At 37.0% G+C, this 27,680-nt stretch overlaps 1 protein-coding gene across 1 annotated transcript in view; it reads left to right on the top strand.

Moving 5' to 3' along the window:
• Nucleotides 1–27,680, top strand: part of Etf-QO (electron transfer flavoprotein-ubiquinone oxidoreductase) — a 134,109-nt gene that overhangs the window by 79,115 nt on the left and 27,314 nt on the right. The window contains exons 7-9 of the mRNA XM_068227037.1: nucleotides 541–716; nucleotides 6,745–6,956; nucleotides 21,377–21,556. Of these exons, the coding sequence (XP_068083138.1) occupies nucleotides 541–716; nucleotides 6,745–6,956; nucleotides 21,377–21,556 (568 nt within the window). The remainder of the gene's footprint in view (nucleotides 1–540; nucleotides 717–6,744; nucleotides 6,957–21,376; nucleotides 21,557–27,680) is intronic.

Raw genomic sequence — 27,680 nt, 5'->3', positions numbered from 1 at the left:
AATCTCGAACCAAGTCATATAGAGAAAAAGAGAGAGAACAATATGAAAAACACTAACATAATAGGATAAACACAGTGGCAATGTAGGAAGAGGGAGCAATAAAGAGGGGTCAAGGGCAAAAGGACATGTTCAAGCTCCACATCATTACACACTGCTGCCATATTCTCACAAGAAGAAGTAAAAGATGAAAAACTGGACTTGAGGAAAATGCCTATATATTTAAAGATTGCAGTGTTTGAAACTGTGGAGTTTATCCTTGTCTGTTTGTGTATTCGTACTTGTGTGTGTCTCCTCTTTCATTGCTTCCTCTTCCCACATCGACCTGCCATTGTATTTATGTTCATGTTCCTATCTCTGTATATATCACTTGAAAATAAAGCTATTGCTTTATTTAAGTCATGAATCCTACTTTTGTTTTCATGTTTTTTGTGTGTCATAACATATTTGCAGTTTAGCTTATTGCATAAGTATCATCCCAACGTATACTGTTATTGTTAAGTAGAATAATTCTTTGATTCATAATTTTTTATTTATTTTTAGGATCGTCATACTTATGGAGGGTCTTTCCTCTATCACTTAAATGAATCCACTCCTATGGTAGCTGTGGGTTTTGTGGTAGGACTTGATTATCAGAACCCTTACTTGAGCCCTTTCAAAGAATTCCAGAGATTTAAGCAACATCCAGCCATCCGACCGACATTTGAAGGAGGAAAACGGTATGTCACTAACCGATTGTACTACAGCAGCAAAAGATTTGTATTGGCCCAAATATAAGGAGATCCTTTTACATTAAAATGTACTAATGAGAACACTATTAGTCTTACGAGCGCAGCTAACATTTATAAACTCATTTTTGTGAAAGTTTATTTGTATTATTCCCGAATTCTATTGGCTTGTGCAGTGGGAGTATCCATGTGCATAGCAGCTGAGCTGTGAAGATTTTTTCTGATTTGTTGCTTGTGTTGATGTGTTCTAATATAATTGGTCCCTTATTGGAAATATGGGAATTATGAATCTGATTGTTCAGGACAAATATATCAAGTTCACTATGGGAATTGAAATCTACATATCAATGTGTATTCAGTTTTGGCCCTTATTCCAGTCATGGTGGATCATATGGAAAGGAGAGTGTATTTGCCACTTCACTCTAAATAAAGGAATGGAAGGTTATGGTATAAACTTGCAAATAGCAGTTTTATGCAATGTAGAACGTACCAAAAATATACAGTCCGTGCAAATATGTGAATGTACAACATTGGCGAAAAGTAAATAAATATTTTTGCAAATAATGGCATGTCAAGAGAAGCATGCATATGATCAAAGATAGGAAAATTTAACAACGTTTATTAGATTCATGCAGGAAAAATGAAACCTGGGTTATCCATTTACCCTTATTTCCTCGCATACTAGACCCCCTTTTCTTCTCCCGCTTTTATAGCCGCAAAAAGTAAGGGGGGTCCAATGTGGGATAGTCTTCCATTTCGTCAAGTTGCTTCTTGGTATAAAGAACGATAAAGTGTACATGTACATATTCTACACTATTCCTTAACAAATTTATGGTTGTATTCTGAGTCTTACTGGATACCTTTATTGGAGGCAAGACTCGTATCCGAGTTTTTGTTTCTTGCCTGCAGTTCCGTAATCCTTAGTCCTCACGATAAAAGTGGCGCTGATGGCTTATCAGACCAATTCTTGCATAAAACGTGCAGCCACATATGTTGCATCCGATGAAAGGTGGGGGACGTGTCAGTGTTTGACATAGCTTCTTTCTCTTGTGAGTTTCCTCTTCCTGTCTTTGATGTTCCTGCTCAAACTGTGCAATTGCAGCTGAGATGGTAGCACGCCAGCAAGTGCGATCCAGTGCAAGATTATGCCAAGTATTTGGATTTATATCTACTCTTCTCATAGTCTGCTTAAAGTTGGTCTTTATATTGCTTCAGAGGAGCACGAGTCCTCTTGCCAGTGCTGAGTTCACCATACAGGATTTGCCAAGGGAGTCTGCTGTCACTCACACGATGGATATGACCTACCCATCTAAGCCGATGACCAACGATAGTGGCTTCGATACTGTTTAGCTTTGCTTTTTTGAGAACTGCTATATTAGTTATAGTAATCGCATTTGATGTTCATGATGGATCTAAGTTTTTGTTGATGAAAGCGTTCCTGTTTCTTGATGTCCCGGCGATATAGGGTCCAGGTTTCACACCCGAAGTGTAACGTAGAAACAACAACAACTTGGCACACCGTTATTTTCGTGCAGATACTTAGATCTTTGTTCTGGAATACACATTGTGAGAGACGTCCAAAGGCCATATAGCCTGTATTACTAAATTTAAAAAAGTAAGAAAACAATAAATCGTGAACACATGACCTTTAGGCTTACTCTTACATAACATTATTCGTTTCATCTCTTTAACCCTAGAACTGCTTCCATCAAATGCTGCAGTCATTTTTCCACAATACACAGAATAAAAGAAAAGTGTTTCTGAAAACATATTGTAATCATAACCTTCTCACACATCAATATAAAGCTGAAAGACTGATCTATTTAATTTTGATAAAAATAAAGCCATTGTTGTTATTGTGAATTAATCAAAAGAAGTGGAATTTTTTAAGATACAGTCAAAACCAGTTAGGATGTTTTCTTATTTCCCTAGTATGCCTCTTCAGTGATGCCTAGGCCATCCATGACAGCTGACGGCAGAGCTGTTGAGGATCCAACCAGCCTTACGGCTGAGGACCGAACATACATACAGTAAAACGTCAAGGAAAAATGTTCTTAGAAACATGAACTATACACGTTGTTTACAATTATGTTTAAAGTTATCGTAGGAATGTCCAACATCTGGACAATTTGCACACATTTCATGTGTGGATTAGCATTCACTTTCTCAATAAACTTTAAATTTTATTCATTTGTAAACTGTCTAGCTTTCTTCTTTCCCATAACTGAATGTCCTGCCAACCACTCTGCGTAAGTACAGTAAGCTTAATTTATGTACATTGTTACACAATTCACATATGAACATAAAATTAAGCACCAACATGTCAGATAAACTACTGTTGCATGATCCAAACAACCACAGCAAGAACTCGCTTGGGACTGACACTCCTTTCAACTGTATGCCGACACGCTATCGCACTTTGGAGCCATAAAATTAATTTCTCTACAAAATCCTCACCCAGGCCAGTTGTTGCTGGCGCGTTGTATGCGCAATGTGGCCAGGAACACTAATTTAAATTTCTTATGGTGGGAGTTACAATCATACTAAAGAGTGATGTAAATGTGCTATCCAAGTCTCTTTAACATGTATTTTAATAGGACATAGGCTGGAAGTTTGGAATAATGGCATAATAACTAGGGAAACACACTACAGGGGGACGTCTTCACCAGTTTCAACTGTATGTGGCCCATCGCGTGGAAAGAGGCCTGAAGTCGGCAATGAAAATTTTACAGCAGAACTGAACAAAACTGACTGGTGTGTAAAAATTTAATTTCTATGTTTTGAGTTATTGCACTACCTATGGGTCTTCTTGACAAACTAGTTACGCAGCAGTTAAAGTCTTTGCCAGTCGATGTCATGAAAATTTTGTACTGGCCTTTTGATGCTTGGCACAAATCTTGGACTTTCAGGATTCTGATAGGTCACTCTGTCCTCTCGTCGAAAATATAGTTTATTGCCATTTTTCTAATTTTATTTTTAAAATGCTATTAATGCACATGTAGGGAATGTGAATGTGGAAATATTGGCCACATTAAATAATCAATGGAGATGAAGTTCATTGGCAGGAAGCCTAGAGATACAAATTTCAAAGTTTGTCCTTCAGTCCAAAAGATTTTGGGCAGGGGATTTGGCACACGTTCCTACCATCATAGCTGTCTTGAAGATCTATGAATAATTTGTTGAACACTTGTATAAAATTAAAAGCAGTTGGTGAAAAATTAAGATAGAATAGATTGATGTTAAATAAGATCTAATTTAACATCAATCCAAGATCTAATTTAACATCAATCTTCAAGACAGCGATTTATGTTGTTTTTATAATACTTTTTTCTATTTGCTTTACGTCGCACCAACACAGATAGGTCTTATGGCGACGATGGGATAGGAAAGGCCTAGGAATGGGAAGGAAGCGGCTGTGGCCTTAATTAAGGTACAGCCCCAGCATTTGCCTGGTGTGAAAATTTGAATCCCTGTAAAACCATCTTCAGGGCTCCCAACAATGGGGTTCGAACCCACTATTTCACAGATGTAAGCTCATATTTCACAGATGTAAGCTCACAGCTGCGTGCCCCTAACCGCATGGCCAACTTGCCCGGTGATTTATATTTATTGAAGTATACCAACAGATCATAAGAATTTTCAAGTGTTGTGTTACATCCTCAAGACCGTGACTTATTTTAGTGTACAGTAGAAACCCGCTATAGCAAGCACGGCATATAACGAGAATTCCGTAACAGCAGATTTTTTCTTTCCCTTGAACATTCCTATATTTAACTGTGTATTATCCTTCGGTTACGACAATCCTATCACTTACACATCCGTTATTACGAGCGATTAAGCATGTGTTATTTTTTCCATTTTAGATATTTATGCGCTCCTGCGAACGATCATCTTTGGTATATTTTTCACGCTATGTGCACTAGCAAGCTCTCTCATTGACATTCGAACTTGAAGGGGATGTCGGAGTCGATTAGTAATACTCGTCGACTGGTGTTCTGTAAACACAAATTGAAAATGAAAGAGAATGTTTTTCCATAATAAATGCATAAATAACATGGCCAATAGTAGTAGTTAACTTTTTAGAAATAGAGGCTGCAATAAACGATAGCTTAATTTAATGTTATGTACCGTAATGGAATTAAGTAAGAATGTGATACATCTAAAAATATGGCGCAGAGTGGATGACTCGTTTAAGAGATTAGTTTATTCAGTACTTCTTCGGACGTTTCTGCAGGGCACACGGAAAGATGTGTTGAGAGAAAACGTACTGTCAAATACACGAATCAGAACTATCCAAAGAGGGATATGTAAACACTTGATGTGTTTTTTCCGAGATGCCTGTATTTTACGTTGTGTATGTGCAGGTACAGTGAAAGATAAATGATATCTACCGTTTCTAAAGATGAGAGTGTGATAAAGACGAGAGAACAAATACAAAAATCTTTTCCTCTGGGGCTTATTAAATACTGGTAACAACAGTGTATTAAATGGTGTGTGAAACACCAGACAACAAATATAAAACCACCTGCACTGGGGTTCATAAAAGTATCAGCACGTTATTTGAAGATCACTCTCTTTCTAAAACAAATGTCAGCTGAAGCCTTATATTTCGGACCAGCGAGTTATGAAACATTGTTTTCTGATCACACTCTTCGATCATGAATTATTTGAATGTTAAACTCGGCCGCGTGCGAGAGGATTACTATGACCATCATCTCGAATGCAACAATACTTCAATCAGATGGATCAACTTGATTCGAAACTCGAAGGTGCGAGTTTCAACATGCGCTCCACCGTTGAAGATGCGGATGCCTGTCCACTTCCTGGATTTTAAATTTTTCTTCATTAGTAAGCGATATCACGACTTTTTCAATATCCATAACTGGTCTACGCAATAATATGACCACGCTAGTCAACGTCACACAATTATGTTGCCATTGATGCTTTCACGGCCCGTACTTATAGACATGATATAGGCTTTTGGGCTTATGCTGTGTCAATAAAATAAGGTGAAATTCTTTACGTTTCACAGAGAACTTTACTCTACGTTTTCAGAAGAAAATCTTGTCTGTTCACGAGGAAGGCTATTCAAACAATTATGTTCCTAATTTGTACATAGACTATCACGTGACAAATATTCGGTACCCTTCACTGTATAACTCAACACAATAAATTTCTATCTTCTGAATGGAATGCGACATACAAGCACAAACTGGAGAGCAAAACTGAACTTTCGTGAGGGTAACGTCTTGGTTCCCAAAAAGGGTAATTTACCCTGTAAACTTCAGAACTTCAAGGCCATTTCTTGTTTCCTCCGACCGGCCTTCATAGGCGAAGACTCTAATCTGTGTTGGAAATCACATTCCTTTCACGAGAGATGACAAAGAACACTTTTAGGGCTAGGAAAAATGTGATCGTACAAAGGGGTAATAGTAAGAATTACCGAGCTCGATGGCTGCAGTCGCTTAAGTGCGGCCAGTATCCAGTATTTGGGAGATAGTGGGTTCGAACTCCACTGTCGGCAGCTCTGAAGATGGTTTTCCCTGGTTTCCCCATTTTCACACCAGGAAAATGCTAGGGCTGTACCTTAATTAAGGCCAGGGCCGCTTCCTTCCCATTCCTAGCCATTTCCAATCCCATCGTCGCCATAAGACCTAACGAGTAAGCTGCAGTATGGAAATCTGCGAAAACGAAGTTTTGAACAAACAGGTTGCCGTTTCATACCGATTTTAATGTGTGTGGGTTCTCCCCACCCTCCACCCCCTCACCATCGTTTACAAAAAATCTGATAAAACGACAATCCGCTATAGCAAGTAAATTTTTCGCCATTATGAAATTAGCTATAATGGACTTCTACTGTATATTGAATATTAGATCAAAACTATTTAGTTTTATGGTCCATCACTAGCCTTCTTCAGAGCCATGATGCCTTTGTCATTCTTAATCCATACTGTGAAATCAGCTTAAATTGATAGAATTTCATTTTTATGTTTCAGAGAATTTCATTTTTATGTTTCAGCATAGCATATGGTGCTCGTGCTTTAAATGAAGGCGGTTTCCAGTCCATTCCTAAACTAACGTTTCCTGGTGGCTGTTTAATTGGCTGTAGTGCAGGATTCCTCAATTTACCTAAAATTAAAGGAACCCATAATGCAATGAAAAGTGGAATGCTTGCTGCTGAAAGTGCTTTTGAAGTTGTCACTAATGAGAATCTAAATTCACCAACTGTTGGTAAGTGTTTCCCAATGATAAGCACAATCATATTTTTATTAGTTGTATTTTCTATGTTGAACAAATTCAGTTTATCAGGTAAGGATGTGGTTCGTAACACATACATAGGAAGTGGTGGTGGTGGTTTTTATTTTAATGTCGCACCAATACAGACAGGTTTTCTAGCAGCGATGATATAGGAAAGGGTTAGGACTAAGAACGAAGTGACCATGGCTTGATTTGCCTTGTGTGGTAATGGGAAACCACTATTTTTAGAATTCAACTCCTTCCTCACTTCTTTTCAACCTTCACCCCTTAAGTGGATTTTATGAAAACAAAAATTTGTGTTCTTTTATTTTAAAGGAGATTCCAAGTACCAAATTTTATGTCTGTAACATGTTAGGTTTTTGTGATATATTGTAGATAATCTCGCTGCTCTAAGCATACTGGAGCTGATGTTGCCATGATTACTACAGTTCATTTCTTTGTCCGATTCCTAGAGCAGGGGTAGTGTGGTACCAATATCTCAATAATGGTTGGTTTTAGGGCCTTAAAACATGGTTTTTGGGCCTGTAGGGCTGACTGAGTTTTGTTCTTTGCGTCAAGGGGCTTAAAATGGGTTTTGCCTCATCCTTGTACGACAAATTCGATATTTCACCTATATTAGCCTAGTATTTGTATATCTCTCCATGTCGCCGCCCCACCCTCCCCTCGAATTGTTTTGAAAATAAAATATTGCCTGTAGAATCGGTCCAGTAGTTCCTGAGATGAGCCATTACATACCAACAAACTTTTAATATTAGTATAGATATTGATAAACTAATAACATTAGACACACAATATGGAGTGCTTGTTAAAAAAAATTTCCTTAAAAAACCTGATGAAAATTAAAAATATTTAAAAAGCTGGAGGTCTTTTGTTTCAATATTCTCGTCCTCTGATGCGGTTCTCTGATATCTGTACACTGTTGATAATTATTATGTTCAGTCATAGGCTGATATGTAAGTTGTTATTGAATTTGAATCATCTGTTTCTAGTCCATAAGGTGGAAAATAAAATTAAGAATTAAAAAATGTTAGCTGACAGGAAACATTTAAGGCAAGTTTTGATGAGCGAAATTAATTTACATTACGTGGTCCGCTTGTATTACCCGTGTTCTCTGACTACGGCGTCCAGCTCTCGACTGATGTGCTCTTGCAGTCGAGACGTACGAAGTGTTCTTAGGAAGAGGTAGAGTGGGGAAATTGGGCGTGAGTGTGGGAGTATGTGGCATTATGGGAATGGTGACTGAAACTAATTGTAATAATTGTGAATTCTTCTGGTCTTGTTTTTTACTACAAATAATCGGAATGAAAGTTTCCCATATTACGTTCTTTTTTTTCATTTATCTCATTTAAGTTTAGGGCTGGATTCTTGTATTGATCCATACTAATGTAAAAATTCTCTAAGATGTTGAATAGTGGACCTTATTGTTCACGTAGAATTTTTAGATCTTGATATATTGTGGTGTAATTATGATTATGGTTTTAGTGATGTTTACTCATGGCAGAGAAATTATATTTTAAAGTGTTGTGGTGTTCTGTATATCTTATGAAGAAGTTCCTGCCAGTTTGTCCGACATAAGTTGAACCACATCCGTGGCTTTCCAGTTCATATATCCCAGAATTTGTATATTTATTGCTACTATTTACTGTGTGTTGGTGCGACATAAAGCAAATAGCAAAAAAAAAAAAAAAACTGTTTTTTCATTAGTGTTGCTGGTTTTCAAAGCAATTTGTAGGTTCTGTTTTTTTAGGACGTTAGTGATTATATGTATGTTATTATTACTAAATGTGATTGTGGCATATTTTTCTTTAGTTTTTACTCTTTCGTCAAAGTGGTTGTGGGCTTGTTTCTATATTTACTAATTAGCTTATTTATAAACTTTGTGCTAAATCCGTTGCTCATGGCTATTTCGCGGATGGTCTTGATTTCTTTTTCGTGCGGGCGCGCGTGTGTGTGTGTGGTTTTTTTTTTTTCCCAGCATATACTGAACTTTGTTTAGTGGTATTAGCAGTATAAGTTGGTTTTCTGTAAATGTTAAAACCAGGTTATTAGTCTTATGGCTTGATTCTGTTATATCTAAATACAGTAATTAAGAGTTGTTGTTTTCTATTTCCATAGTGAATTTAATACTCTGGTCTGAACTATTGAGTACACTAGTTCCAAAATTTCCTTTCCTTTGTTAACATTACTATCTACTGTATAATAGGTAGAACATCATGGACTTAACGTATCCAGTGTTTTATGGCTTTGATTTTGTCTGTGATGCTTGTGTGTTCTATGTGGTCCATGTATATATATTCGCCAAGATACTCGAGGATGGTGTTCCCTTTGGTAACCCTGTCTGCTGGTAGATTTTATTCTCAAGGATGAAATAATCATTACCTAATGTAAATTTTAATAAACTCATCTATTTTACCGGTGCTCAATTTACTGAATTTGGTTAAATTATTCCATATCAAGTTTATAGTGGCTTTAACAGGGATATTAGCGTACATATTAACAACATCAAATGAAAGGATCTTGTAATGTTCTGGAACCTTCAGATGTTTTATTCTCTCGCAAAGTTCTATAGAGCTCTTTATCATAGTATTCACTTGGTAGTGATAATGTGTACTGAGGAATTTCTGAATAAATGGAGATAATTTATGTCAGGCTGCCCCTAAAATTGACAGTTGGTCTTATTGGGGTGTTATCCTTATGAATTTTTTGTAATGATTTCGCTACAGATGACCTAGAGTTCATGGTAAAGAATTTTGTCTTTTCAAATACATTGAAATGGAAGATACGCTATGCTTGACTATTGATTTTAATTCTTTTTGTAACCTATTTCTGGGATCCTTCTTAATTATTCCGAAATTTTTTTCCTTGAAAAACAAATGTGTTTTATTAATATAATTGTTCCTCTCCATGATTACTGTTGCATTCCCTTTTAATTTTTTTCTTGAAGCATTTGACTTTCATATTAATAGAAGAGTCTGAATTGTGAGGAAGTACTTGTTTATGATAAGATACTAGTTGCTTTTCATAACACATTTTATGTCTTCCTGTTTATTTAAGAGTAATTTGTTGATTGAAGAACTACAGGGGAATTACAGTAAAGTCCACTATAGAGAGTACAGCATATAACGAGAACCCCGTTTTACCGGCAATATTTTGCTGTTCCTTCAAAATTCCTGTATTAAACTGTGTATTATCCTTCGGTTATAGCGAGAGCCCTGTCACTGACGCATGCGTTATTATGAGCGATTAAGCGCGCACAATTTTTTCCGTTATCAATAATTATGCACCCCAGCAATTATGTTGCATGTAATCGATTATCTTTGGTATAATTTCCTCGCTATGTTCAGTAGCGAGTTCTCTCGTCGACATTTGAAGGCTGTGTTGGAGTCTGTTAGTAATACCCGTCAACTGCTGTTCCGTAAAGAAAATTAAAAATGAAGAAGAACATATTTTCGTAATAAATGCGTAAATAACGTGTCCGATAACAGTTCTTAACTTGTTAAAAATAAAGGCTGACTAAACGATCGCTTAATTTTAATGCTAAATACTGCAATTAAGTAAAAATGTGATACACCTCAAGATATGGCAGAGTGCATAATTGATTTCACAGGTTAGTTCATATTTTCTCGCATCTGGTTAAATTGCGGAAAGGTTATTAACATGTAAATTTATAGCGAGAAGGTTATCATCTCTACTGGCACTTGAAGTATGTTTTCATCATATGTATAGTACGGTTAAGTTAGAATAGGTGACGCTGTTTGAATAAGGAAACAAACATTTGCCACAAAATGTGATCGGTCATCTTTGGTACGGTATAGGCTCCGTGCGCTGATGGGAGAAATGCACCACTGCGCTACGAGTGGCGAACATTGTAAGTTAATGCGTTCCACTGCCACACCACGTAAATGTCTGTTGTCGTCTCACCACGTACTGCCATGGCCGACTAAATAATGACAGTGGGATTTCGGAGTGTTTTATGCAACAACAATAGGGCACATTATTCCGAACTTGCAGAAAGTGGTCATGTAATAAATTACAAGAAAAACAGTTCGCAGGAAATAGCAACAAAGCAATAACTGCAAGTGTGATCAGAAAGAAACATTAGTTCACTAGATATCCTATCATTTCACGATAGAGGCAACGTAGTAATTTCTGTATTAGTAGTGGAGTGGTGATAACGAGATTAGTGTTCATATACACATTCAACAATGCTGTCTTCATAAAAACATCCTTGGTCTATTTCTAATACGATATAATGTTAGCATAGGTTAATGCTGCTTGGGAGGTGAAATATTTTTAATTTCAATTAATTTTAAACATGATAACCTTCTCGCTATAAATTTACATATTAATAATCTTTCCGTAATTTAACCAGATGCAAGAAAATATGAATAGGAAGGTCTTGGTAACAATCGTTATTATTTCATGAAGGCGAATAATTGTTTCCATGAAATGTAAGCATATTTCAGCTGTTGTTTATGTAGTTTTGCTCAGAACGTCACCTTGCGTACTGATTGACCGTGTGAATGGTCTCGACCTCGCATCTCAAACGCATACCTGCCAAGTATTCCGGTTTTTCCGTAAAATGTACGGATTTTGAGTGTGTTTTACGGTTCTGTGGATGAACAACGTTATTGTACGGATTTTGAATATCCGCACTTGGTTTCGCTTTCTGCGGTCAAATCGGATTTGACTTTCGATAGTAGCTGGTAATGATATACTAACAATTTGTTGGTTATTTTGATCCACCTTTTCAATACAAATTACAGTTTGTGTTGCTAAGTTGTAATGTTACAACACTAATTTACCGGGACATGTTTCGCTTTTATTCACAAGCATCATCAGCCTATACAATTGCCTCAAGGTTTGTCATTTTTGGTTTGTTGTTACAAATTTCATTACATTGAATGTAAATCTAATTTCAGTGATAACAATATTTAAAACAAGAATAATATACACATTAAAAATTATGACAATATGTTCTGCGATGTTAAAATGTAAAGTAGCTGGTAATACGAGATGCAGTGTTTGAAATTCGCCCGCTAAATGTATCGATTATCACCGTGCTTATGTCACCTGTGCGACCTCAACTGGTACTTCATTCATTGGGGCTGTGATTTTGAAGAAAAGAAATCCGTGAAAAGTAGCAGGCTGTGAATATAATATATAAAACAACTGTAGTAACTGCGTCGTGCTTCGTAGCAGCTGAAAGGCTTTGTTTTTTTGTACGTGTTCCAAAACTCGTGAAGGTGTGTGTTACGAATTTCTAGGCGATCTAGTATTTTTAGTTTTGTTCGTGATGAGTTACTAAGAAACTATTGTCAGTCTTTTCGTGAGGCATATTCTGCTTAATTTCCTTGTTTTGTACGACCACGGAAAATGTTCCCAGTGTTATGTGAAAACAGATGAGCACTCATCAAGATGTAACTTTGTGTATTTAATTTCAGGGTTGACCATAACAAATACAGTAAAATCTCACTGCATCGTTTTTCAGGGGGCAGGGGGAAAATGACGACGGATGTGGGAAAACTATAAATGCGGGCAACATAAAAAATAGGGGGAAAGCAAAATAATAAAATACGGGTACTGCATTGGGACATGTTTTGTTATGTAAATATATTGTGATTGTGATTATTATTATTATTATTATTATTATTATTATTATTATTATTATTATTATTATTAAAACAACAATGGCGCATGGCCTCCAGAGACGGGTGCAGGTCTTTTGAGTTGTCGCGTGATGGGCGATCTACGCACATATGAAAATGCGGCTCTACCCAAGATGAATTCTAATGTTTAATTCAGCAAACAGTCAGCCCCCGAACCATTGGAATTAACCAAGGAAAGTTAAAAACCTTGACCCAATCGAGACCCCTTCGACCAAAGGCCAACACGTGCTAACCATACCGGTATAGCTCATATGATACATAATGGTATCAAAATAATTGCAACCATGACATAGGTCTACGAGGTGAAAATAAAAAGCGTGACTTTTATGCCGTTTCGTTTCACTTTTCTTTACACATTTCGTAATAATTGAAAACCTTTAAGTTCAGTTCTCTTTATTGCAAATTAACCCTTTCCAGCCCAATGATGCCATATGGCATCATGATATTTAATGTTTTTTCTGTGCTTTGAAAATTATCTTGAATGCCATATTACATTATGGTAGGATACGTTGTGGTGTTAGGAGTTCATTGGTAGCACTGGAGCAGTTCAGTAGTTGAACATCGCCGAAGAATAATGCATGTTCTATGATCATGTCGACTTGGAATTGGAGACTCCTTCACACCGCACTGCATTATAACATGTTTTATTTTAAGTACTATTCATTTTTGTTTCAAATTGTGTTATTTTGGAGATAAAGGATGTAATATAAATATTCTGTATGTAATTTTTTTTATGTTAAGCTTGACAGGTTTTCTGTGTGTGTAAATATGTATGATGCCATATGGCGTCAGTGGGCAGCAGCCATGTCTTACGTTATGTTTATCTGAGGCAATTAGATTTTTATTCAGCGGCCTTTCTCATTATTACTGGTTGTTTTGCGATATTATATAAACGCTTAACAGTATATTTTGATCATTAAATGTAAGAAAACCTGCTAATAAACAGCACAACTGAAATAAGTAGCCTACTATTCCAAATTATATCATAATAAATTTTCGTTAGAAGTTGCATTTCAAATTGTTGTGTACTGTTTATTCACTTTATTTTTCTAGATGAATCCATTAAGTGTAAAATTTTATCTGAGAAAGAGGTCATTCTTCTTCCGGAAGGTGACATATCTGACGTTGATATCAGTAATGATGATCACAAGGAAGAAGTAACAACACCAAATACAGTTGCAGAACCAGTGCCAAATACTATTCCGGAAGTGGGGCTGAATTTTGAAGTAAATGTTGAACCTAATTTGCATGAAGATGTAATACCGTTGGCTCATCGACTTCAGGCAAAAACATCTACTTCTGGCTCACCAGTACCCAATGAGAGGCAGAGGGACTCAAGGTTGCGGTGTAAAATCTTAGAACCTATTTATTCAGAGTGCACAGTGAATCACTCTGTTCTACCAGGTGAAATGACTCCATATGAAAATTTCAAACAATTTTGTACAGCTTCTCTCATAGACAATTTTGTAGGCAACTCAAATTTATACTGTGTTCAGAAAGCTTGATCCTCACTGAACACAAATAAGAATAAAATAGAGCAATTTCTGGGAATTCACATTCTGTCAGGCATAGTCAGGATGCCAAGTTACAGAACGTACTGGGCACAAGCAACCAGATTCCCCCCAATTGCTGACATTACGTACCGCAATAGGTTTGACAAACTCAGAAACTTCTTCCACATCAACGATGATAATATGAAGTCACGTGATCATCCAGAGTGTGATAAACGTTTCAAAGTCAGGCCTTTTATTGATGCCATCAGAGCTAGATTCGCTGATATTGAGCCCGAGGAGTACAATTCTGTGGATAAGTAAACTCATGTCCTCATCCCGAGGTGGTGCAGCTCTTTTCAGGCACACCCCCATTGGAGGTGAGCTGCACGTACCATTTCAACCACATACCAGCCCTCCTGCCATTCTTAAATATCTGGCAGTACCGGGAAGCGAACCCAGGCCCCCGAGGACGGTAGCTAATAACACTAACCGTTACGCTACGGAGGCGGACAATTCTGTGGATGAAATTATAATACCGTTCAAAGGGCGAAGTTCATTGAAACGATACATGAAAAATAAGCCTCATAAATGGGGTGTAAAAGTTTTTGCTCAAGCTGGTTTCAGTGGTATTGTCTACGATTTTGAAGTGTATGTTGGTAAAAGTACTATTTTACAGTCAGGAGAACCGGTTTTAACAATGGAGCATTTATACAAATGGTATTATGATTGTATTTCAGGTTCACAATTTGAAGAACATTTCATGAGGACTTGCATCGCATGTGCCCAATGATGCCATATGGCATCACAAAATTTTGAGCATATGAGAGTGCGACAAAAATTAAATATTGGTGGTTTCATGTTCAGGACGCACATTTTAGATGAAATTCACAGGAAAATAATTTTTTCCATCACTGCAGATAATTTGGGCTGGAAAGGGTTAAAGATATAAGTGGATATTACGGCGATAACCTGTATTTAGGAAAAGACTCCGTAGACCCTTTGCAAACGATAGGTTAGATACCCAACATGGTGCGGCTCCCGGAGCTCAGCTCAGACGTTGTCACAGAGGTTAGAAATTCAACGCGGTGCATCTCGAAAGATGTAACAGTGAAGTTGCCAACTTAGGAACTAGTTACAAGACTAGGCTGTGATAAAAGATTATTTGTCTCGTTTGGTTAGGTCTGGCTTTTCAAGACTATTGGGCAAAGGGCAACAAAGCGGTCAACAGGCCTCTAGCATCCCACACACTCCACAAGGTACGACGTGATTAATCACCCTGCGAGTAATTAAAACGTATCTGGTGCACTGCGCGATTTTATCTTTTTTTCAACGAAGTTGGCAGCCCTAGGTACTCTATACCAGCACAGAAAATGGTGGCAAATTTGAGTTTTACACTATCTACGTTTTAATTCTTGTAAATAAGAATATTTCTAGGGGTCAGTTAATGGGCCGAGGAGAAGCATTGGCACCAGGAGGCTCGTAGTGAGGTTGCGCGTGAATAACCTGCGCACAGCACTCCAGCCTACCAAGATCCTTGTTCAAGACTAGCAACTCAGAATCACTCGTACATTCTCGCGTAACAGGTTGCCGCTATTATGTGCTAAGAGTAATGAGCACTCCCTCTAAATTAAAAAAAAAAAAAGTTGCGTATATTTTTCTTACGCGCAATCGATCAAATCGGGAAAATTGTGACCTAGGACAAATCATTTTTCGACGATCGATGCGATAAAAACGATAGTTCGAGAAATGATAGATGTGGGGAAATTTAATATTGGTTTATATGGAACACTGTTTGGACCGAATAAATTCAACGATGGATTCGGGAAAATGACAGTTACGGGATCGTTGCATTGAGGTTCTACTGTATTTGAATTGTATTAGTATTGTTTATAATTCCCCCCCTCTTGCCGTCCTTTTTCATTATGTCTCAAGACTTTCGCATGCGTGTGTTAAAATTTTCCGCTTAAGAATCTTCCGAATTTCTCTTTTTGAAAGTTGGCAGTTATGCAAACGTAGGGAAATAGAAATACATTGGGGGCACATTCGCTCCATTATCTGCGTCCATTGCTTTAAACCAATCAGAGAACAGCGTCACTGATTTCTGAGAATTACAACATTAAATCTCCATTTATTACCTACTTTTAATATTAAGTCATGCTTTTAAAATTTTCCTCATTATGAGTCTGTATTCAGTTTTCCTTTATAAATTTGATCCACGAAGTCACTCATTATATCACTTCCCATAATATAATGTGAGCTTGACTGCTTCTCTCCGGCATATTTTACTATTGGCTCATAGCTAAGCAGGAGTCTGAAATCTCATGTTATTTCTTTAAATACCAACTGCAAGCTTCAACAAGGGCTCAGCGTAGGATTTTCCATGATGTCATTTTCACGAATTCCTGCGTGACGTGCTCCCTTTGTTCAGTAGATCGGCTGGCCCTGGAGCAACGTATTTCGCGGTTGGGTTTGGAAATAGCCCTTCTGTTCTCTTTCCAACTTGGCAATATATCTTGAAATACTCATTTTTCTGGCCCTTGTTTCCTTCTGAGACTGTAATCCTCGTGAAGACAGAAGTCTGTGTAGCTGTCTCAATACCTTACCAACTGGCCGGTAGGCCCACGATGTACAAATGTAAGATATTCTTGCTGAGTGAATATGAATTATGTTCTGTAACAAATAATTCTCATTGAATGATGCAGCCTTCAACCCCACCAGGGTACAGTATTAATTGACCCTGTTATGTGCAACCGTGTTTTAACACCTTCATCCAGGAAATCATTCTTGGTACAAGTGTCTGGCTTCCAGTGTGGGAAAACTTTGATTAAGAGCGAGATTGGAATTATCTGTTTTCAGAAAAAATGGGATTGGTGTGGCAATGGTGAAGACTTACCAAGAGATGGATTAAGAAGTTTGGCAGGTAGATTGGACGGGGACATAGAAAGAGAGAATAGAAATGAAAGAAACCCAATAGTTTTCAAATATTCAGTTAACAAAACATCTTATACAATAAATAATCTCAAAATTAACAATTAGAAAAAGTTAACAATTTTGATAGATGAAGATCAACTTCTTGACTAGATAACCTATAAATATGTAAAGTTGATACAGAAAAAAACAAACAGGCAAGAAACTTGCTAGTCCAAGATTTTACTTTGTATAAAGAAAAAGATCTTGCAGAAAATGGTTATTGATTAGATGAAATTGCATTAATGTTTCTTGAGAAAGGAAACCCTATTACACTGTTCAAGATGATGAAGAAAAAAGACTTGAAATTTAGATGCCACTAAATTGGCTAAGGTTGTATCAGTATATATTGAAATAAGGAGATTTGATTACTTATTTTAACCTTCTTCTTCTTAGGAGCAGCATAATACGGAATTAATTAAAAGAAAACCATACAAGATTTTGAAGTGTGTCGGCCAAGTTGACAGTAGAAGTTTGTGCTAATCAGTGAAGATCTTGTAGGTACTTAAAATTACTTGGTAAAACATCCACCCCAGGCTGAGATCGAAACGGCAAAAGGATCAGTCAGTCATCATTGTAGAGACGTGGTGGTTAAGAACCACTTGTTATCGGAGATATCAGGCTGACTTGTTGTAGAAGTCCCTTGTTGAAAATCAGGTTGCTGCCATGTGATGTGTGAAAGCCGGCATACACATCCCTGAAGAAGAAGTAAGTTCAACTGTTGTTTACGTCATGGTTCTAGTTATGTGTGCATCTAAGTGGAAAGTAGAGTACTCGCAAAGCCTTGTTGACAGGTGCATTGTGCTGACACACCCAGCGTATTGATGACAATTGGTGAGGAGTTTACAGTGCCGGTTATATAGCCAATGGAGAAGGTGGTCTAAAGCAGTAACTAAGGTTTTACAGATTGGGCAGAAGAATTATGAGTAGAAAATCTATATATATAAAGTAACTTGTCCTGACTGACTGACTGACTGACTGACTGACTGACTGACCGACCGACCGACCGACCGACCGACCGACCGACCGACTGACCGACCGACCGACCATCGCCGAGCCAAAACTACTGGACATAAAGAAATGAAATTTTGGGGATACATTCATATTAAGATGTAGGTGCTCGCTAAGAGAGGATTTTTGGATATTCCGTCGCTAAGGGGGTGAAAAGGGGGGTTAAATTTTAAAATCAGTGTATCTATATCTCAAAACTTTAGAAGTTTACATATGTAAAAATTGGTATTTAGAATCTTCCTTCAAAATAAGGAAACACGTATTTTTTTGCTTTCAGAAAATCCCAATAGGACGAGAGAAAAAGGGTGAAAAAGTGGTTGAATGCCTTTAATCAGGATACCGATACTTATATCTCAGAAACTGAAGATATTACAGTCGTGAAAATTGGTACTTTTGTTCTCTTTGAAAAATAAAGGAACACGATTTTTTTGGTTTTTAGAAAATCTAATTAATGAGAGGGTGAAATGGGGGGTGAATTTTTAAAATTAGTGTATCTATATCTCAAAACTTTTAAAGTTTATAGATGTAAAATTTGGTATTTAGAATCTCCCTTAAAAATAAAGAAACACGCATATTTTTGTTTTCAGAAAATCCCAATAGGAAGGAAGGAAAAGGGTGAAAATGTGTTGAATGCCTTTAATGAGGCTACTTATATTTCAGAACCTGAAGATATTACTGACCTGGAAATTGGTATTTGGGATCTACTTTAAAAATAAAGAAACAGGTCTTTTTTCGTTTTTGGAAAATCCAATTAATGGGGGGTGAAAAGGGGGGTGGATTTTTAAAATGAGTGTATCTTCATCTTAAAATTTTAAAAGTTTACAGATGTAAAAGTTGGTATTTTGAATCTCCTTTAAAAATAGAGGAAAAATGATTTTTTTTTTGTTTTCGGAAAATCCCAATAGGAGGGGTGAAAAAGGTACATGGTATTTTTTATCTCTATTAAAAATAAAGAAACGTGTATTTTTAGTTTTCGGAAATACCACTTGGGTGGTGGGGTAAAAGTGACTGAAAATGGTGTTGAATTCTTTTAATTAGGCTACTGTTATCTCAAAAATGAAGATATTACAGACGTGAAATTTGATATTTGGAATCTGCTTTAAATGTAAAGAAACACGTATTCTCGGAAAATCCAATGAACGGGTGGGGGGGGGGGGGGGGGAGGTAAAAGAATTGATAAATTAATTGACTTAATTGTATAAGAATACTTACATCTAATAAAAACTAAAGTTGTTAGGGCCTACAGACGTGAAAATTGGTTTTTGGATCTCCCTTAAAAACAAAGAAAAACCCTATTTGGCGGGGGGAATCATCTTGGGGGGCGGGAGTGGAAAGGAGTTGAATTCCTTTCATGAGGACACATAAATCAGAAACTGAAGGAGTAAGAGTCGTGATAATTGGTATTTAGAAGATCCTTTACTATTAAAGAATCAAGTATTTATTGTTGGAAAATTCACTTGGGGGGGGAAGGAGGAGTGTGGAAGTGAAAAAGAGAATTATTTTAATCTCGAAACTGAAGGTAATAGACGTGAACATTGGTGTTTGGAATCTCCTTTAAACATAAAGAGACACGCCTTCTTTTAATTTGTTTGAACATTCTTAGATTACAGTAGATTCTCCTGGCATATAAATAAAAATTTAAACACACTTGAAATAAACGATAGGCATGAGATTGACCGTCCAATTGTTCACCTCTATAATAAGGTCAATAATGCACGGAAGTATGTCATTCGTATCGCCAGAAATCCTGCACATTTGCCTACGCGCGACAATGGTGCTGGTCATATTTTCAACAATGACAATAGCAGCAGATGTAATTTACCGCCAAGTAGCGGTGTTGCATCTTGCAGTGGAGTCCGGAACATCTGTAATAATAATAATAATAATAATAATAATAATAATGTTCTGGACCATCGTCAAATGTGTGGACCGCGCTGGAAACTGGTCCTGGACGGGTAATGACTAAGAATGCAGTCCGGCCGCGGGTTCAGAACCGCCAAGGCACCCAAGACGACACCACGCTGGATCTCCGGAAGGATTTGATCCATATTGAAAATGCTTATAGGAAAAGATGGCAAAGATTTAGGGACCCAACTGACCGGGCGGAATACCTGGACCTAGCCCGGGAAGTACGAAATCGATTGCTGGAAAGAAAGCTTGAAAAAGGGGAGGAAACTTGCCGTAATCTATTGGGAAACGAGCCAGATTGCGAATTTTGGCGGATTCTCTCAGAAAACGAGTCAGATCGCGATTTTCAGCGGATTATATATAAAATAATAAGCATTCAATTATAAATTTCAGTATAATACCGTAGCGAAGCACGGGCATCTTGCTAGTAGTATATAAATAAACTTAAATGTAAGAAATATAATTAAGGTACAGTGGTTATCGAAAGTAACAAAGAATCAACTAGAAAACAGCAAAATAAGCTAAATGACAAAAGACTGACATTATAAGAAATGTCACAGTACGTGAGACAACTAACCTGTAGAATTTAAAGAACAGAAAGCTCAAGAAATGAACGCTCCCAAGTGACAAAAGTGATCAGTACGTTAAATACTAAACTGAAGTTTGGACACAAAGCAGATATATAAATTCTAAATAATACGTAAAGTAACATTTCATAAAAATTAGTATTGGTCTCCACTTTACATAAAATGGTACAGTGTTTTTGAGATGGGCCTCACTTACTGCCTTGTGTACCGTTTTTGCATTGTGCGGGGAAGTCTGTATCTATCTGTACATAAAATTACTGTAAGATGTTGCATAAGATAGGACTAAGGCATTCAATTCCTAGCTGGTTAATTTTGAGCTACCAGGCAAGTTGGCCATATGGTTTGGGGCACGCGGCTGTGAGCTTGCATCCGGGAAATAGTGGGTTCGAATCCCACTGTCAGCAATACTGAAAATGGTTTTCCGTGGTTTCCCTTTTGCACACCAGGCTGTACTTTAATTAAGGCTACGGCCACTTCCTTCCACCTCCTAGGCTTTTCCTATCCCATCGTCGCCATAAGACCTATCTGTATCAGTGCGACGTAAAGCCACTAGCAAAATAAAATTTTGAGCTAGAGCATAACTTATTATTTGCTAGTCTTTGAATTGAGAATGAGCATATATAGTCAGTAACATTAATTAAATTAATTTGAACAATGTTTGAATTTAAACCTTGTTAAGAAACAGGTCTTTTTAAACCTGCTTTCTTCCAGCCTTGGTTAGAAAAGAGATTTATTCATTTTATTCTGTTGAATTGCAGGTCTTGAACCTATATCATATGAGGAGAAAATTCATCAGAGTTTTATATGGAAGGAACTGAAGGCTGCCCGAAACATCCGGCCTTCTTTTCATACACCTTTGGGCCTCTATGGAGGCATCATCTATTCTGCATTTAGTTTTTTGATTAGAGGAAAAGAGCCTTGGACTTTTAGCCATGGAGGTAAGAATATTTTTTTCATAAAATGTGCTTTTATTCTAGCTGCCTTAAGAATAAATAATAAATAAATAAATTAATTAATTAGTAAAAATAATTCAGATCCTAGGGAGAAAATTCCTTGAAAACCTCCAAAAATGTATATCACTAACTTGGAAGAATGTGGAACAAAGAGAGGCAGAGCTGAGATAATTAGTTCCAAGGTGTTACCTGGCAAGGAAGGGATTATGAAATTAGCCCAGAAATTCTAAGATTTCCAGTTTCTAAATTCACCTACAATGAGCTTGTTCAATATCAATCATAATCAGACACCACTGATCTGCATTTAGGGCAGTCATCCAAATGGCAGACTCCATATCAGTTGTTTACCTAGTTTTTTCTTATATAATTTCAAAGAATTTGGAATTTTTCTTAACAACTCCCTTGGTAAATTATTTCAGCCGCTAACTCTGCTTTCTGTAAACAAATATTTGCCTTAATTTGTCCTCTTGAATTATAAATTTATCTTCATATTTAACTTCCTACTTTTAGAAACACCACTCTAATTTTAATATCATTCTATGCCATCCCTCCACTGACAGCTCAGAACATACTGTTTAGTCAACCAGTTAGACTCCATTCTCTCAAGTCTTCCCAGCCCAAACTTTACAACATTTTGGTAATGCTACTCTTTTGTCGGAAATCACCCTGATCAAATTGAGCTGTTTTTTACTGGATTTTTTCCAGTTCTTTAATCAAGTAATCCTGGTGAGGGTCCCATACTCTGAATCCATACTCTGATTGTGATCTTACCAGAGACTTATGTAACCTTTCCATTGCATCCTTACTAGAGTCCCTAAATACCCTCATAACCATATGGAGAGATCTGTAACCTCTATTTACAATCCCATTTATGTGATCTTTCTGTATATTAACACATAGTTACTTACAGTGATCCCCATGAGGAACTTTCACCCCATCAATGCAGTTTAATAAAAACTGAGAGGACTTTTCCTCTTTGTGAAACTCTCAACCTTTTCATCCCATATACCATCATACCATCACATTCTGTCCATCTCCAACATTGTCAAGGTCTTTTTGTAGTTGCTCGCAATCTTGTATCTTATTTATTACTTTATATAGTATAATATCATCTGCAAAAAGAACCTTATCTCTAATTCCATTTCTTTACTCATATCACATGATGTCATATTTTCCAGGGCTCACTAAGAAACGCATGTGGCATTCACGCATCTCGCAGCCACTCAAAGCCTCAATGGAAATAAAAGGAAACATAATTACACTTTAAGCAACACTTCCTATTCAACGCAGGTTCCTGAAAAATAATTTCATGACACAAAATCAATAAACTGGTGGACTTCACAGTATCACGCAGAAATCAACGTGGATTCCTGAAATGAAATTACATGACACAAATTCTTAAAAGAAATGACAGAGTAGACTTTACCTTTCAACACCTATTTCAACGTTGTAACCTGGAAGAAATGACATGACACAAAATATTCCTCAGCACGGTTATATCATACAAGAAAATCCAAAACAAACGTCGCGATAGAAAATTCTCCCAAACAACCGTAGAGACATGGATAGAAACAATAAAATCACGAAGTATAGGCCGCTCAAATAAAACTGTCCTTGGTAGACAAACATATCACCCTTGCCAACACACGGCGGTGGAGATCCACGTCTCCCAAAGAGATAAAGCAGCAAATACCAAAACCACAGGGTTCAACCCTTTACACACGCTGCTCAACAGTCTACCCGAGGCAAGTCACATAAACACGAAAAAATGCAGGCCTTTCAGATGAGGAACGCATTATCTTACTCAAAATCACACAAATAACGTCTCATGTCCTAAAGTTGCATAAAAACTGAAGAAATATGAAGGACGTCTGTCTAACATTCACTCACATGAAAAGAAACAAGGCCGTGCTGGTCACAAATCAAAGCAATCGTGCTCAAAGTAAATATGAATAATAAAGTGCCCAACTGTGTAATAAATATGATAAACTGAAACTAAGAAATTGCCACATTGACAATTGATCATGTCTGAACATCGGAAAGTTACTGAAATATCTCAATCCTACATAGCGAGAAACTCGCATTGATGATGATGATGATAATAATAATAATAATAAGTTTTACAGAAATTTTATTCTAATATTTGGAACTTGAAATATGAAACAGCGTTCGTGGAACTCGTGAACCAGTTACTAATTTACCACCTAGATATACAAAATAGTCGTGAAGATGAAGCCAACAACTTCGTGGATCCACACTCCACCGTCTTACACACTCTCATTCACACATCATGCAATAAATCCCAAAAAACGTGACGGCATGTTTCCATACACTTTGAGCTCCCATTAATAATACTTTAATCTAGTCCTTCCTGACTTTAATTTGAATCCTTATTTACATTTACAATTAAGCCCTGAGATGTATTATCTGCGCACCTTTTCTGGATAGATTTACACCCTAGTGCTGAATTGGTCGACCTCGGCAATCTTCGAGATTCGTACTAGCAACCTTTGAAACACAAATTATGAATTGCTTATGCATTGCTGTGCAACATCTGGCGTACACGTACTAGTACTGTTGTTATTTACACAGCAAAGCCAAACTATAGAATTCACTCTAGGAATAAGATTCGCATCGAGAAGTGTTATATAATGTTATATAATGTGTGTGTGACACAGTTGTTGGCTTAAGATAACAAAGGTTTAGCAAAATTCATATCGATCGATCATATTATCGATTCAATTCAGATTTAATTTCCATTCAGTTGGCAGTACGTACGGAACTGGAATTGCTCCCTCCTTACGCCTCAAACCCGTACACAAATCTATCGATAAAAAGTGTGCATATCAAATATCGAAAAAATTACAAATAAAAAATATATAAGGCAAAAAAGACTGGCTCATAAAAAAATTGACGCTAACCACTCAGCTAAATAAATCAGAATAAAATGTTAGAAAGCAAGCTGCGACCTCATGCAAACGGTCCACATTTGTTACAATTATATTTACATTAACAAGCTTCCTATCATTTACTTTAAGTAGGACGTAGTTCTTCCAAACAAAGCTACATCTACTGAAATTAAATATCAAGTTAACCTATCCCCTTTTGCAACATTAAACACGTTCACACTCACAAAATTACATTAAAAACCCTATACTCATCTGTTACATTCACTTATGGCCTCCCGTCTTCAGAAGACAGCCGACCCCATCTTGTTTTTAGCCAGGCATATCGGTGATGATGATGATGCTGCCTTCAGGAAAGATCAGTCCCTTTGTCTCCATCGAGGGGTAGAAAGGTGATGTCGTTATTTTCCGTTGCTGCTTCTGCTTCCGGATGTAGTCTAAAACATCCCCTCGTTCACGATGTATAAACTAGGTCAAGATCAACCTGCCGGTTACTAAGACACTATAGCCGGGGGTAAATTCCACTGACCATGAAACCAGTTCCCATTCAGTAGCGGAACTACTTCTCTTATCTACTCCCGTAAGTAGGTAAAATATTTCCCATTTATAAAAGGCTGGACTGGAAATTGTAAAGTTTATGCCCTCGGAAAACTATTTACACAGGCAAGCTACTATGTATTTTGAAATTATTAAATGGAACTGTTCTCTCCCTTTGGTAATTGTAAGTTAAATGCCATTCTCCCAGCATTAGAAAACTTGAATAGATTAAATGCAGACATATCAAGATTACCAGACACCAGGATATTGAAATAACTATTTGATTACTTTTTGAAAATAAAATAAAAAATAATTGGTTCAAAGAAGTTCAGGATGATTTGGAAGAATTGGATATAACTCAGCAACAAATCAAAGAAAAGAGAAGAGGATTTTGAAGAACAAAAGCATAAGTCTCAAACTAAAAACAGTTGAACGGAAACAATATACTATATTGGACACACAAAGGGCTTCCAGGTTGGAGAGGATGAGAAAGTTCTGGGAGAAGAAAAAGAAGAAATTAACTCAAATGTATTGATTTAAGTGCTCCAATGTGGGCGTAAAATATGTAAATAAATAATAAATGCAGACAAGTCCCCACACGATCACTTGTGTAAATAAAAAACTTCTTACGATGTTACCCGCACATAATCTCTCCGAATAATAGGGTAACTAACTGACGCGGTCATCGTTCTTATTAACTCTTCCTCGAAGACACTGTCGTATCCTCGATTGGGGCCATCTCTTCCCTAGACCAATGCCTAGCCATATCAACGGTGGCTCTATTGTTTCATTGGCTCAACACATCGCGTACCTGACGCTTACTTCAAACATCTCTCACAAGCAACCCTAGCCTCTCGCCCGGGCATCCGAAATGTTGTCCATTGGAATTCTATTGTTTCCCTGCTCAGCTTTGTGTGCGTCATGTCGAAATTCCATCTTCCAAACTTGGCTGGTGAGCAAACAAACTCGAGCTCCAAGCTCCCTGCAGAAATTGCGACATGTGCTGCTGAATGTAGATGCTTTCTGCCAGTTACTAGTACTTAATAAAAATGAAATATTCTCTATACATTTGAATAAATGACTGATTAATTAAATGAGCACTTCAATAAGGGCTCAGAATGTACATCAGATATAATCATAAGGCGTATTATGATGCTCAATCATATAAATTAAGTAATGTAGAACTATTAAAATTCACTGTAAACTATGACCATTTAAAGTCATACACAGCATTAATATTGGACAATACCAAAGCATTTCCTGATTTTAGGATTTTATCAAACTTTGAAAATGCTCTCCTGCAAAATATATATATATATATATATATATATATATATATAATCTCTGATAGAACACTTCATATAGTTAGATATATATATATATATATTTTTTTTGCTAGTGTCTTTACGTCACACCAACACAGATAGGTCTTGTGACGACAATGGGATAGGAAAGGGCTAGGAGGTGGAAGGAAGCGGCCGTGACCTTAATTAAGGTACATCCCCATCATTTGCCTAGTGTGAAAATGGGAAACCACAGAAAACCATCTTCAGGGCTGCCGACAGTGGGATTCGAACCCACTGTCTCCCGGATGCAAGCCCCTAACCGCACGGCCGACTCGCCCGGTGATAGATACATTAGCTTCTTAACTTCAGTGTTCCTGTTGTACGTAGTTGTTCTTATTTAGTTTATTTTCTGGGTTGAACCGTGTTGTTGTTTTCTGTTCATTATGTACAGTTTGCCGATGTTTCGAATAGATTGCAGTATTCTCTGTCAAGGCGACTGATATACCCCTACTCGATCCGAGGTAATCAGTCTCCCAGGCAGCAATCGCGAGGTACTGTTTGTTGATTTCAGATTTCACTTCTTTTGCCACTACAGTATTTCCATGTCTGTGGGGTCTCGGGTGCATCTGTCACACATGTGAATTGGCCCTGTTTTGTGGTCGGATGCCCTCCTTGGTGCCAACCCTATGCAGAGGGATGTAATCACTATTGCAAGTTTTTGTGGTGGTTGATTCCAGATTTCACTCTTTCTGTAAATAAATCCGAATTTATTCCTGCAAAAAATATTAAGGGGGGTTATGAATGAATTTAGAAACTCCGTCGGTTTTGATTCTGTTTTTACCAAACTTAGGTTTCACATGTAGGTACAAATAAATGCATTTTTTACTAGATTAGAGATATGTACATGTATTGGTTCAAAACTTTTTTTCAGTTTTCTCTTATACAGTACTAGCAAGACACATGCTTTTCTGCGGTTTTAAACAGGATGTTAGATTTCAAAGTTTTAAATTTTGGAGACTCCACTGTCAGCTAGCCTATAAAATACACACTCAGTTTCTATGTCAAACGGTTTTGGAGGAATGATTATGTATTTTTCGATCTCACACTCATTTCAACCCCATACATTTGGATGTTTTAAAACCCTATGTTATTTAACATCTAGGATGTAGATGTGACCAACCTCTGAAATTTTTATTTTGTACGTCGAACAGTAATAGATAAATGATTGTTTTGTTTTAGAGGTAGAATGTTTTAAACATATTTCTTATGTAACACCTAGGACATGGACCTTCATGCAAAATTTTAAATTCATGCGTGAAACATGTTTGAAATTTTTTTGTTAATTTCAGTGAACCCCCATCTAAACTCCTTAGAGAAGAA

Source organism: Anabrus simplex, chromosome 3, assembly GCF_040414725.1.
Source record: "Anabrus simplex isolate iqAnaSimp1 chromosome 3, ASM4041472v1, whole genome shotgun sequence".
NCBI lineage: Eukaryota > Metazoa > Arthropoda > Insecta > Orthoptera > Tettigoniidae > Anabrus > Anabrus simplex.
Note: the sequence above shows the minus strand (reverse complement) of the source record. Positions and strands in the feature narration are given on the sequence as shown.